The sequence below is a fragment of the Pseudonaja textilis genome, chromosome Z (assembly GCF_049901715.1).
Source record: "Pseudonaja textilis isolate UNSWEBS1 chromosome Z, rPseTex1.2, whole genome shotgun sequence".
NCBI classification, from domain to species: Eukaryota; Metazoa; Chordata; class Lepidosauria; order Squamata; family Elapidae; genus Pseudonaja; species Pseudonaja textilis.
In genome coordinates, this window is record NC_142008.1 from 123,849,820 (window position 1) to 123,862,352 (window position 12,533).

General features: G+C 41.4%; 1 protein-coding gene across 4 annotated transcripts in view; it reads left to right on the forward strand.

The window, feature by feature from the left end:
* The first annotated feature begins 263 nt into the window (after window positions 1–263).
* LOC113451309 (hydroperoxide isomerase ALOXE3-like) overlaps window positions 264–12,533 on the forward strand; it is a 45,011-nt gene continuing 32,741 nt past the window's right edge. The window contains exons 1-4 of one of the 4 annotated variants that reach the window (XM_087917800.1): window positions 264–594; window positions 858–933; window positions 3,603–3,723; window positions 11,743–11,903. In XM_087917800.1, coding sequence (XP_087773926.1) covers window positions 3,645–3,723; window positions 11,743–11,903 — 240 coding nt within the window. In that variant the 5' untranslated portion in view covers window positions 264–594; window positions 858–933; window positions 3,603–3,644. Of the gene's footprint in view, window positions 595–857; window positions 934–3,602; window positions 3,724–11,742; window positions 11,921–12,533 lie in introns of all 4 variants that reach the window. The other 3 variants (XM_087917802.1, XM_087917799.1, XM_087917801.1) reach the window with 3 other exon arrangements.

Here is a 12,533-nt window from a genome sequence, read left to right on the forward strand (position 1 = left end):
ATGACGTTTCATGACCCAACTAGGGAACAGCATCAGTGCTTAAAGGAACTGGAGTTTGGGAGGAGGAGGACGAGAAAAAGGACTATAGAATCCATGGTGCTTTTTGAGCTGGGTGATTTTCTTCCAGACGTTTCACGACCCAACTAAGGAACATCATCAGTGCTACGAGGAGTGAGGTTTGCAGAGAAGGGAAGGGGAGGAAGAGGAGGCACCCATCCTTCCTCCCTCCCTCCCTCCCTCCCTCCTCCTTCCCATCTGCCGCTGAGCCTCTGCCGGATCGCGCTGCCTGGGGCGCGGGCGAGGCAGGATCGGGCGCCCAGCTGCTTTCGGCCGGGCGGGCAGGCACTCCGGGTGGCTGGGCCTCCGGGGGCGGCGGAGGCGGAGGCGGAGGCGGCCCGCCCTTCCCAGGTGGAGCTCCGTCGCGGCTTCTGGGGCCTCCCAGAACCGCAGAGCCAACGGGCGGGCGGGCGGGCGGGCTGGCTAGATTTGCAGCTGCCCGGGGACGCGAGCATCTCCGGATCGCTTTGCCCGTCTGGGGGAGCCTCCTGTCCGGTGTCTCCTCCCCTCGCCGGGCGCCCGCGGAAAAAGAACCAGGCAAGGCGGAGTTTTGTTCCTGCGCGCAGCCCGATCCAAGCTTCGCAAGAGATCGCGCAGGGGAGGGAGGTTGAAAGTGTGTGTGGGGGGCTGCTTTGCACCTTTCTTCCTCCTTCTCTTCCTCCCCGCTGTAGGATCGGCCAGTCTTGTCCACCTAGGCAGGGCAAAGAGGCGCCACGTTGGAGAAGCGGCTGGGGAGCCCTGAATCATTAAGGGGCTGCGACGCATGGGATTTGTAACTCTCTATTCCCTCCCTCCTCCAGGCTTGTACGTCTCTCGGGACTTGGAGTCCTGTTCAATTTAAGGGAAGCGAAGCAGAAGAGGAGAAACCCCAGACAGGTGAGTAAGTTTCCTACTCCAATAAAGGAACGGAACTGAGCCCAACCATTTACGCTGCTCAGTTGAAAGTCTTCTTATATGACTTCTGCCCCGTTTTATGACCTCTGTCATTAAGTGAACCCTGGCCATCATTCAGCTAGTCGCCTGGTTGTTAAGTGAATCCGGTGCGCTGGTCAGAGGGTTGCTAAATGGGGATCTCCTAACCCCGGGGACGTTGCGACCGACGTAAGTAGGAGTCATTTGCTGAGGGTCTGAATTTCGACCCCGGGACAGTGGGGATGCTGCAGCAGTCGTTGAGTGTGAAAAACGGTAATTGAGTCACTGTTTTCAGTGCCGTCTTAATTTTGAACAGCCACTAAATGAATGGCTGCATATCGAATACTAACTGGATTTTTTTTTATCGCTGTTTTGAGTGCTACAACAGTACAATTGAGCTTAGCAATATATATGTATATATACCAGTATATGTATGTATGTATGTTTATGTATATATGTATATAAAACATTGCAAAACTCAGATATTATATGTGTGTATGTGTATGTATGTCTATATATATATATATATATATATATATATATATATATATATATATATATATATATATATGTATGTGTGTGTATGTATGTATGTATGTCTATATATGTATGTATGTCTATATATATGTATGTATGTCTATATATATATATATATATACATATACATATACATATACATATACATATACATATACATATACATATACATATATATATATATATATATATATATATATATATATATATATATATATATAATAGAAGAGAATAGAATACTTTATTGGCCAAGTGTGATTGGACACACAAGGAATTTGTCTTGGTGTAAATACTCTCAATGTACATAAAGAAAAGGTACATTCATTAAGAATCAAGAATCACAACGTACAACACTTAATGACAGTCATAGGGTGCAATCAACGATCAAATCATACTTGGAAACAGTCAAGTGGGAGGGGATGGGTGATAAGGAGTGGTGAGAAGATTAACTGTAATAGTAGTGTACACTTTGTAAATAGTTGAACAGTGTTGAGGGAATTATTTGTTTGCAAAATTCAGGTGCATTAGTTATAAAATGCTGCAAAACTCAGATATATTTTATGTGTGTGTGTGTGTGTATGTGTGTATAATGCAAAATATATGCAAAACTCAGATATATGAGGTATAAAATGTTGCAAAACTCTCTATCACTCTCTCTCTCACACACACACACATGCATACATACATTGTTGGAAAAGTCAGATTTATGAGTTATAAAATGTTGCAAAACAGATGTATTTTTGTATGTATGTATGTATGTATGTATGTATGGTATTCAGCTTTGTTCGGGTATTTTCCCACATCATTATAGTTGTGCTTTTAAAGTTGTAGCAGCGTTTCGGCAGAATCTCAGCTGCCATCATCAGGCTTCTGTATAGCTTTGTATATATGTTCCTATACAGAAGCCTGATGATGGCAGATGAGATTCTGCCGAAACGTTATGTAGATTCTCTGCTACATCTTTAAAAGCACAACTATAATGATGGAAATACCCGAACAAAGCTGACTGTTACATGTGGCACTGCCTAAAACTTAAGAATATACCGCGGGTACTTACATGCCATACATGCCATACATGTAAGTACCGCGGGTACTTACATGTATGGCATTCAGCTTTGTTCGGGTATTTTCCCACATCATTAGAGTTGTGCTTTTAAAGACATCAGAAGCCTGATGTTGGCAGATGAGATACACACACACACACAAACACTTGCAAAACTCAGATAAGGTATATGACTTATAAAATGTTGCAAAACTCAGTTATAACATGAGTAACTCAAACGTATGTAGGTATAGATATATGTGCCTAAAGTCAGAATTGGCCCCTGGCGACGGAGGTAAACAAGTCTGGGCAGTTTTCTTGGCAGCTTTTATTTCCCCCAAAAATGTCAGAGCCCTGGCCCAAAGTCACCCAGCTGGCTTTCATGCCTAAAGCAGGATTAGCACTCGGTTTCGCTTTCTCTCTGTCTAAATGGTCCCTTCCTCCGTCCGGCTGTCGGAAGACCCCCCGAAAACCCTTGTCCCCCAAAAAGGAGGATTGACAGGTGTATCGGGAAAGGGACTCGCAATCGACTTGGATGTGAGGAGCAGGACTTCGACACCGATAACCTGAGCAGGTCATCCCTGGTTAGCATAAGGATTGGAAGGGACCTTGTAGGTCATCTAGTCCAACCCCCCACCCAAGCAGGAGATCCTACGCCATTTCTGACAGAGCACAGTTGAGTCTCTTCTTGAAAGCTTCCAGGGATGAAGCTATGACAACTTCTGAAGGCAACTTCTGTTCCATCGGTTGATTGTTCTCACTGGGGGAATTAACAGAGTTGGAAGGGACCTTGGAGGTCATCTAGTCCAACCCCCTTCATCCCAAGCAGGAGAGACCCTACCACCATTTCTGAGAAATGGACAGTCCAGTCTCTTCTTGAAAGCCTCCAGGGATGAAGCTCCCACAACTTCTGAGGGCAACTTCTGTTCTATGGGTTGATGGTTCTCACTGGGGAAAAAAATAAATATCTTTTTGCAATTTTAATGCTGGCATTTGAACATTGGAAGAATTTTTTTTTTTTAAATTCCCTCTGGGATGTTTTTTGTCTTTTTAGGAATGTCAGCTCCTTATTGAATTGCCCTAAATTGCCCCCAAAATGCAGTTCAAAGCGATGCAGAAATCTTGGACAGTTCTCCGGAGCGGCCGTCAAATTTTGACGCAAAATTCCGTCCAAGGTAAGAAAGGTTTTTCTGATTCTTCGACCGACTTACGACCGCCATGCAGCCCAATATTTGTGTGGTTAAGTGAAACATTTGTTCAGGATGTCCCCAAATTGGTCATGGGGTTCTCCCCAACCATGTTAAATTTTATTTTTTCCCCTGCATTAACGTATCCCTCTTCATTTCCTTTCATTTCTTATCAGTGTTATTTCAAAATAATATACAATTGGTATTTGCTATAGTAAAACTCGAGAATTTTACATTTTTCTCAAGCTGAAAAGTAGGGTTTTTCCCCCCAGTTCTTTTTAAATCTCTCGATTTCCTTTCTTTCTTTCTTTCTTTCTTTCTTTCTTTCTTCTTTCTTTCTTTCTTTCTTTCTTTCTTTCTTTCTTTCTTTCTTTCTTTCTTTCTTTCTTTCTTTCCTTCCTTCCTTCCTTCCTTCCTTCCTTCCTTCCTTCCTTCCTTCCTTCCTTCCTTCTTTCCTCCCTTCCTTCCTTTCTTTCTTTCTTGTTAACATCTTCATCTTAATTCAAACTAGTTTGATACCCGTGCTTTGCTATGAAACTATGTGGTGCGGGCTTAGTTTTTGACGAGGAAAATAAGGAGAAAAAAATTGTGCCTCTGCCTACCAGCATCCATCGGTATACCTCTGGCTAGCATCCTGTCAGGGTGTGAGAGAGTTGAGGGCTGTTTGGAAACTGAAAGAGTATTTGCTGTGTGAGCAAGAAGGAGACAACAAGGAGCCTGGGCGTGGTTTAGCTCAACTATTCTGTATTAAAACTGCTTGGTGCTGTGAAACTGAAACTCCTCTGCGTGTGTTTTGCATTTGGAAGCGATTTCCTTTTTTCAGGTGGGGAGGGGGAGTAGAATTCTTTAGCATCAGAGTGTTTTGATAATGATAATGATGGTAATAATAATAATAATAATAATAATAATAATAATAATAATAATAATAATAATAATACAGGAAATGCTCTAAATGCTCAGAGGATCATTTGGAAAAATCCTTTCTATTGATGAACCCCTAGAAGCTAAGAAGAACACATGTGCCAAATTTCAAGTTTATAGTCTTTAAAGATCTGAACATGTTGTGATGATGCATGAGGAGCCTTTCGCTTTTATATTAGTATTTGCTATAGTAAAATCCGAGAATTTTACATTTTTCTCAAGCCGAAATGTAGTTTTTTTTCCCCCTGTTTCTTTTAAAATCTCTCAATTTCCTTTGTTTTTGGTTAACATCTTCATCTTCTTATTTCAAATAGTCCTTGAGTTACAGCCATTCATTTAGTGACCGTTGGAAATCATAACAGCACTGAATACAGTGAGTTATGATCATGTTTCACACTTAACGATTGTTGCACGCTTGATCAAAATTCAGACGCTTGGCCACTGACTTCTGTTTATGACGGTTGCAAGGGTCACGTGACCCCGTTTTGCGACCTTCTGACAAGCAGAGTCAATGAGGGAAGGCCGAATTGCTTAACGACTGTGTGACTCACTTAACAACTGCAGTGATTGACTTAGCAGCAGTGGCAAGAAAGGTCATAAAATGGGATAAAACTCACTTAAGAATAGTCTTGCTTCATAAGAGAACCTTTTGGCTCAATTGTGGTCAATCAATCAATCATCAATTGGACTAGCGCTGGAAGGGACCTTGAGGTCTTCTAGTCCAGCCCCCTGCACAAGCAGGAGAACCTATACAATCTCAGACAAATGACTGTCCAATCTCTCCTTAAAACCCCCCGAATGATGGAGCACTTACAACTTCTGATAGCAGGTAGTTCCACTGGTTAATTCTGGTGAATTGATTAAACCTGGAGTGTTGGGTGGATTGGATGACCTCAATGCTTCATGTGTTTTTGTCTCCAGGCTTTTAATCGTCGCTCTACTTTGCACTTTTCCTTCTTTGGTCGTACGTTGAGGACCGACTGCCTGTATTGATTTTAAAACCTGCTAACATACCAAAGGTTTTTTAGTCATGGAATTCCTGGCTGCTGATAGCTTTGCAATCTCTCCGAGCTATTTGTTCTCGCAGTCACAATTCAAACACAAGAGTAAAATCCAAACATTGTATTCCTGTGACGTTCTTACAGTAACAAATTAAGAGATTTAGACAGTAGATTGACATTTGAAATTAGAGAGCAAGAGGATAAACAATTTTATAAAATTTGGGACCTTTTTTTTATCAATGGTTAGATAACAAAATACAATAATGAAACATCTAGAATCTTAGAAAATAATAAATATATAAAAATGTACTTTTTTTTCTTTTTTACTATATAAAAATTTTTTTAGGATAGATTTGGGAAGATTATATGAATTGTTACAAAATGATACTAAGTAAATTATAGTTATCTCGCAAAATATGAATGAATAAAATTATTGTCAAATGATTGAATAATAATGATACTAGGGTATTTAATTTCTGATTGAGAATATGAGTTATTATGCAATGTAACTGTAATTGATGACTATGAAATGGATGCACAAAAAAAATTGTAAACCAACCGGCACACTGCTTGTATATTCGTGGAAGAAAGGTTAAAAAAGAGAGAGAGAGATTTAGAATAGAAAGAGAAATGGAATCGAATAGAAAAGAAAAATAGAAAAGAAAAAATGGAATGGAATGGAATAGAATCATAGATTAACACAGAAGGGACCTTGGAGGTCATCTAGTCCAATCCCTTGCTCAAGCAGGAGACCCTTACAGAATCATCGATTAACAGAGTTGGAAGGGCACCTTGGAGGTCATCTAGTCCAACCCCCCTGTTCAATCAGGAGACCCTTACAGAATCATAGTGTTGGAAGAAATATCCTTTCCGGATTCAGTTCCAAGTGGGGGAAAAAGGTACTGGAAACCTGGAGGCTGTTAGGAAAGACGGTTTGATGGCGGGCAGCGGGACCACGTAGCTTTGGAGCTCCAAAGTGAAAAGGACGACCACGTGCTTCAAGATAAAGGGAAAAAAATCAAGAAAGGGCGACCAAGATGCTTATAGAAGTGTTCCCTGTTGCTGTGCAAGAAGTGGATCCCATTGGCTGTCAGACTTCCAGGGGCGGGGGTGGTGGTGGTCTTAGCTAACTTTGTAGTCTGTCCTGAGTTCCAGGCTTGGTTGAGCCTTGCTGGATGATGATGCACCGAAAGGGCTTCGGGCAATTGCTATACCTTTGCCTGGAGATCTTTGTTATGTAAAGTATTCTGGCCCAGGCCTTAATGGACCACCCATTAACAAGGGGGGGGAGGGGCTGAGCTTCTGCCTCTCTGAGTTTCTACTTTACTCTTTTTTTTAGGGGAAATATTCTGCCTTTTTAATATTTCCTAGGGTATTTCAATTTTCTAGGAAAGGGGTTGGTGCTAACTTCCTACAATAGAAATAGAAATAGAAATAGAATAGAATAGAATAGAATAGAATAGAATAGAATAGAATAGAATAGAAAATATGGAATGGAATAGGAATAGAATAGAATAGAACAGAAAAGAAAAGAAAAATAAAATAAAATAAATAAAATAATAAAATAAAATAATAAAATAAAATAAATAAATAAAATAAAATAAATAAAATAAAATAAAATAAAATAAAATAAAATAAAATAAAATAAAATAAAATAAAATAATAAATAAAATAAAATAAAATAAAATAATAAATAAAATAAAATAAAAAATAAAATAAAATAAAATAAAATAAAATAATAAAATAAAATAAAATAATAAAATAAAATAAAATAAAATAAAATAAAATAAAATAAAATAAAATAAAATAAAATAAAATAAAATATGGACTGGACTGGACTGGACTGAAACGGATTGGAACAGAACAGAATAGAATCACAGAGTTGGAAGGGACCTTGGAGGTCTTCTAGTCCAACCCCCTGCTTAGGCAGGAAACCCTACACCACTTCAGACAGATGGTCATCCAATACCTTCTTAAAAAAAGCTTCCAGGGTTTTAAACAGAGGAAATCCTGACTGTTTAGATAGCTTGCAAAGCAGTCCTCGACTTACAACCACAACTGGGAGCGTTAATAATATTCCATGGCTAAGCAATGCCAGTCGTTCAGCACATCGCACCCGATTTTATGACCTTTGTGTGTGTGTGTGGCTATTATTGTTAAATAAATCTGTGCAGTTGTTAAGTGAATCATACGGTTCATTAAGTGAATCCAGCTTCCCCCTACAGCCTGCTGGGATGGCCACAAATGGCTGATCACATGACCCTGGGGCTATTGTAAATACAAATGCCCAAATGTGGATCCCCCTGACTGTAGAGATATCGTGAGTGATTCGCAAGTGCAAGTAAGTCCCCCTTTTTCTCTGTGCCATTATAACCTGGAAATGGTTTACAAGTTCAGGGCTGTTCGCAACGGCCTTGAGCTTTCCAGAAGCATATGACAATTAAAAGAGAAGGAAAAAAAAGATATTTTCAGAGATTTTTTTTTTTATTGGCCTGCAATTTCAAGAGGTCACTGGCCTAGCCTGAACCAACATAACTCGGTTTGACTTGGATTTAAACCAACTTTCTTCTTCGGAGAGTTCCTCTTTGTCCAGCTTTGTTGAGCTGCACAATTTTATTGGGTGGATAGGATATTTTTTCGGCCTGAAATTGTGTTGACATTATGTACCACTCCCGTCCCCAAAAAACAAAACAAAACTGGAGGTTGAATTTGCTTTCATTTTTGGAAAGTTCTTTTGGCCACTCAGAAGAATGGCTTAAAATCAAGTTCAATGGTCAATGCTCACAACCCTGGAAGCTTTGAAGAAGAGATTGGACAACCGTTTGTCTGAAGGGGTAGGTGGGGAGTAGGGCGTGCCTGCCTGAGAAGGGGGTTGGGCTAGATGACCTCCAAGGTCCCTTCCAACTCTGCGATTCTTATTCTAGTGTATAAAAGGAGGTTAAAATCTGAAATCAGGAAGAGGATTATGGTTAAAAACAATGACCGCATTCTGCAGAACTGGGTGGAGAATTTTTCCAGAGAAACCAATGATTCCAGCCAGCTTAGATTGCAAAAGAAAAAAGAAAAACATTTGAAAGCTTTTTAAGAATTTGCAGCCTCAGTCTTATTAAATTCAATAGGAATTGAAGTTTGGCAAATACACGTAAGTCCTTGACATACAACCCCGATGGAGCCCTAACTTTCTGTGAATTTCTCCACCCTCATTGCTAAAACTTTTCGTGCCGCAGTTGTTCGATTGCTAGATTAACAGAGTCGGAAGCGACCTTGTAGGTCATCTAGCCCAGGGGTCACCAACTTTTTGGACCTCAGGGACCACCAAGCTCATAATTTGAGATCCCAGGGACCACTAACCGGTTCTCTGGGCATGGCTTAATTTGTGGGTGTAGTTTGGTGGTCATGTGACTGGCTGTGCATAGCTTGTATGTAAATATTATAAATATCTATATAAATATTGAATTTTTTATAAAAAAAGAGCAACTTTTACCCAAAATCAGACAAAGCAGGCAGGCAGATTGAGTTGCTCACAGAATCACAGATTCATTCGGAAATCTATCTGCCATTGGCTAGCTCAGTCTGTCACATGAAATTTGCTTGCAAGCAAACTCCCAAAATTAACTCACAACACAACCATGTATGTAAATATTGAATTTTTTGTTAAAAATAAAAGCAACTTTGACCCAAAATCAGGCAAAGCAGGCAGGCGGGTTGAGTTGCTCACAGAATCATTCAGTGATCTATCTATCTGCCATCGGCTAGCTCAGTCTGCCACATAAAATTTGCTTGCCCTGAGTCTGCACTGAATAATAGAACCTTCAGTCCTAAGGGGAAAAAAAAGCAGAGCCCAAGATCTAGATTACTAGAAAGCAAGAATCCAACCATTTCCTGCTTCTTATCTAATCTGAATCTCCCAGCAGAGCAAAACAGATGATGGTAGGAAAAATAGCAATTTAGCAGGCAAGTTTGCCCAGTAAGGAGTGAGTGGGCGGGGAAGGTTCCCGCAGCCATGTGGGCGGTGCAGCCTTGTGTTCCCACGCAGCCAGGATTAATTGCTTTGGGGGTGAGATTTCTCTGCGGCCCACCAAAATTTTCTCGTGGCCTACCAGAGGGCCGCAGCCTACCGGTTGGCGACCGCTGATCTAGCCCAAGCCCCCTGCCCAAGCAGGAGTCCCCCCCTCCCCGATTTCTCACAGAGGGCAGTCCAGTCTCTTCTTGAAATCCTCCAGGGATGAAGCTCCCACAACCTCCATGGACAACAAGATCCATCCTTAACAGATTAGGAAGGGACCTAGGAGGTCATCTAGCCCAACCCCCCCGCCCAAGCAGGAGACCCCACCCCATTTCTGACAGAGGGCAGTCCAGTCTCTTCCTGAAAGTTTCACTGCTAAGTGAATCCATCTTTTCCATTGACGTGGGGGGTGGGGTGGTATGTCCCAAGGGCAAAGGCCCCCGGAACCACACTGGGACCATCATAAATATGAGTCAGTTTGCACACGTTGGATCGTTGTAACCTCCAGGCATGCCGCAAAGGTCATAAGGGTGAAGAACGGTCCATTATTATTATTATTATTATTATTATTATTATTATTATTATTATTATTATTTAGTGCTGTTGCAGCTTTGAACGGTCCCTGAATACAGTGTCTCCCCTGGTCTTTCTCTTCCCTCTTCCTGCAACTATTCATCGTATATTTTAGCTTCCAGTCCCCTGACAGATTAGAACCCTGGGCCCTCTATCTAACAAAATCAAATTCAGTGTAGAGAAAAGTCAAGTCTTGCACTTAGGCAAAAAGAAACCCAAAAGTACCCGTATAGACTGCGTGAAACCAGGCTCAATAGCAGGAACTGTGAGAAGGATCTTGGAGTCTTAGTGGACAACCAGCTAAATAGGAGCCAGCCGTGTGCAGCAGCTGCCCCAAAAGCTAATGCAATCCTAAACTGAGTTAACACAGGGATACAATTGAGATCAAAGGAGGTAATAATACCACTCTATAAAGCCTTAGTAAAGCCACACCTGGAGTATTGCATCCAGTTTTGGTCACCACACTATAATAAAGATGTTGAGGCTCTAGAAAAAGTACAGAGAAGAGCAACCAGGATGATAAGGGGACTGGAGACTAAAACATATGATGAACAGTTGCAGGAACTGGGCCTGGTTAGTCTAGGGAAGAGAAGGACCAGGGGAGACAGGGTGGCAGTCTTCCAGCATTTGAGGGTGGGGGGTTGGACTAGATGACCTACAAGGTCCCTTCCAACTCTGTTAATCTGACTTTAATCTGATTTTAATGAACAAACAGACTGGGGAGACAGGATAGTAGTCTTCCAATACTTGAGGGGCTGCCCCAGGGAGGAGGAAGGGGGTCAAGCTATTTTTTAAAGCACCCAAAGGCCAGACAAGGAATAATGGATGCAAATTGAACAAGGAGAGAGATTCAACCTAGAAATAATTAGGAATTTCCTGACAGTGAGAATCATCAACCAATGGAACAGAAGGTTGCCCTCGGAAGTTGTGGGAGCTTTATCACTTGAGACTTTCAAGAAAAGATTGGACTGCCATTTGTCAGAAATGGTGTGGCGTTTCCTGCTTGGCCAGTGGTGTTGGACTAGATGACCTACAAGGTCCCTTCCAACTCAATCTGGATCACTTTCCCGTATTTTCCTTCCTCACGGGGCAAGTGACTCCAGCAGATAAATATTGCGCAAGGGTTCCAGAGTAAATGAAAAGTTGATTAAAAAAAAATGGGTGATAGTGTCGATGAGGCAAGAGCTGAACAGTTGCGAGAAATAGATAAAATAAATAAGATTGTGGCTGGAAGTTTAAAAAAAAAAACAACCTGCCCATTTGTAGCCTGGCGTCGAAAGGTTTCTTTGCTTCTCAGGCAAAAATCCAAATTATGGAGAGAGAAAAAAAATTCAACAATGTACGCTTTGTTGCGGCTGAAAAAAAAACCAAGCCTGGAGGGTTTGGCTTTTTTCTGTCGTGATAAATCACCGTATTGTTTTATTGAAGCAGGAAATGGAGGCGGAGAAATGAGAATCGTTTGAAAAATGTCCTTTTCTTTTTTCTTTTTTTTTTTTTTTTTGGCAGCCTACGGTGGTGACCCTTGGAGAAAATTGGCTGCTTTGAATAACCTCGATTTGAACCGAACGAGATTGAACGGCTCCAGGTTTTTCACCGGATTCTCAGGAATTCAAGGATGCGGTTTCCTGTTATTAGGAAAAGCCACTAGTTTGCAAAGAGGAATGAAGGTAACGTTAATCTGTAGGTTTTTTTTGTGCATTTTTGCAAAAAAAAAAGAGGCAATCCTTGATTTACGACGGCCAAAGAAACGTCTGTTGGTCGTTAAGTGGGTCACTGCAGGTGGGTAGCCCTCGACGTGCCACCCTAGCTCTCTTGATATCCTTTCTCTCTCCAGATCGAACCGGCTTCAACCCTGTGTGGTTTTTTAATATTGGCTCGGGTCCACCCAAGAGGGAACCTATAGAGGTAGTCCTTGACTTATAACGGTTCGTTTAGTGATCGTTTGAAGTTACAATGGCCCTGGGGGAAAAAAAAAGTGACTTGGGAGCATGTTTTTTTTCCCTATCCCACACTTGCGACCATTCTACCGTTCCCCTGTGGTCACGACATCGACATTTGGATGCCTGGCAACTGACTTGTGTTTACGACAGTTGTGGTGTGATCTGATTTTGAGACCTCCTGACAAGGAAAGTCAATGAGCAAGCCAGATTCACTTACTGACATAGTGATTCACTTAACAACGGTGGCAAAGAAAGATTGCAGAATGGGGCAAAATTCACCGCACAGCTGTCTTGCTTAGTGACAGAAATGTTGGGCTCAATTATCATAAGTCAAGGACCACCTGAATTTAAGCAGAA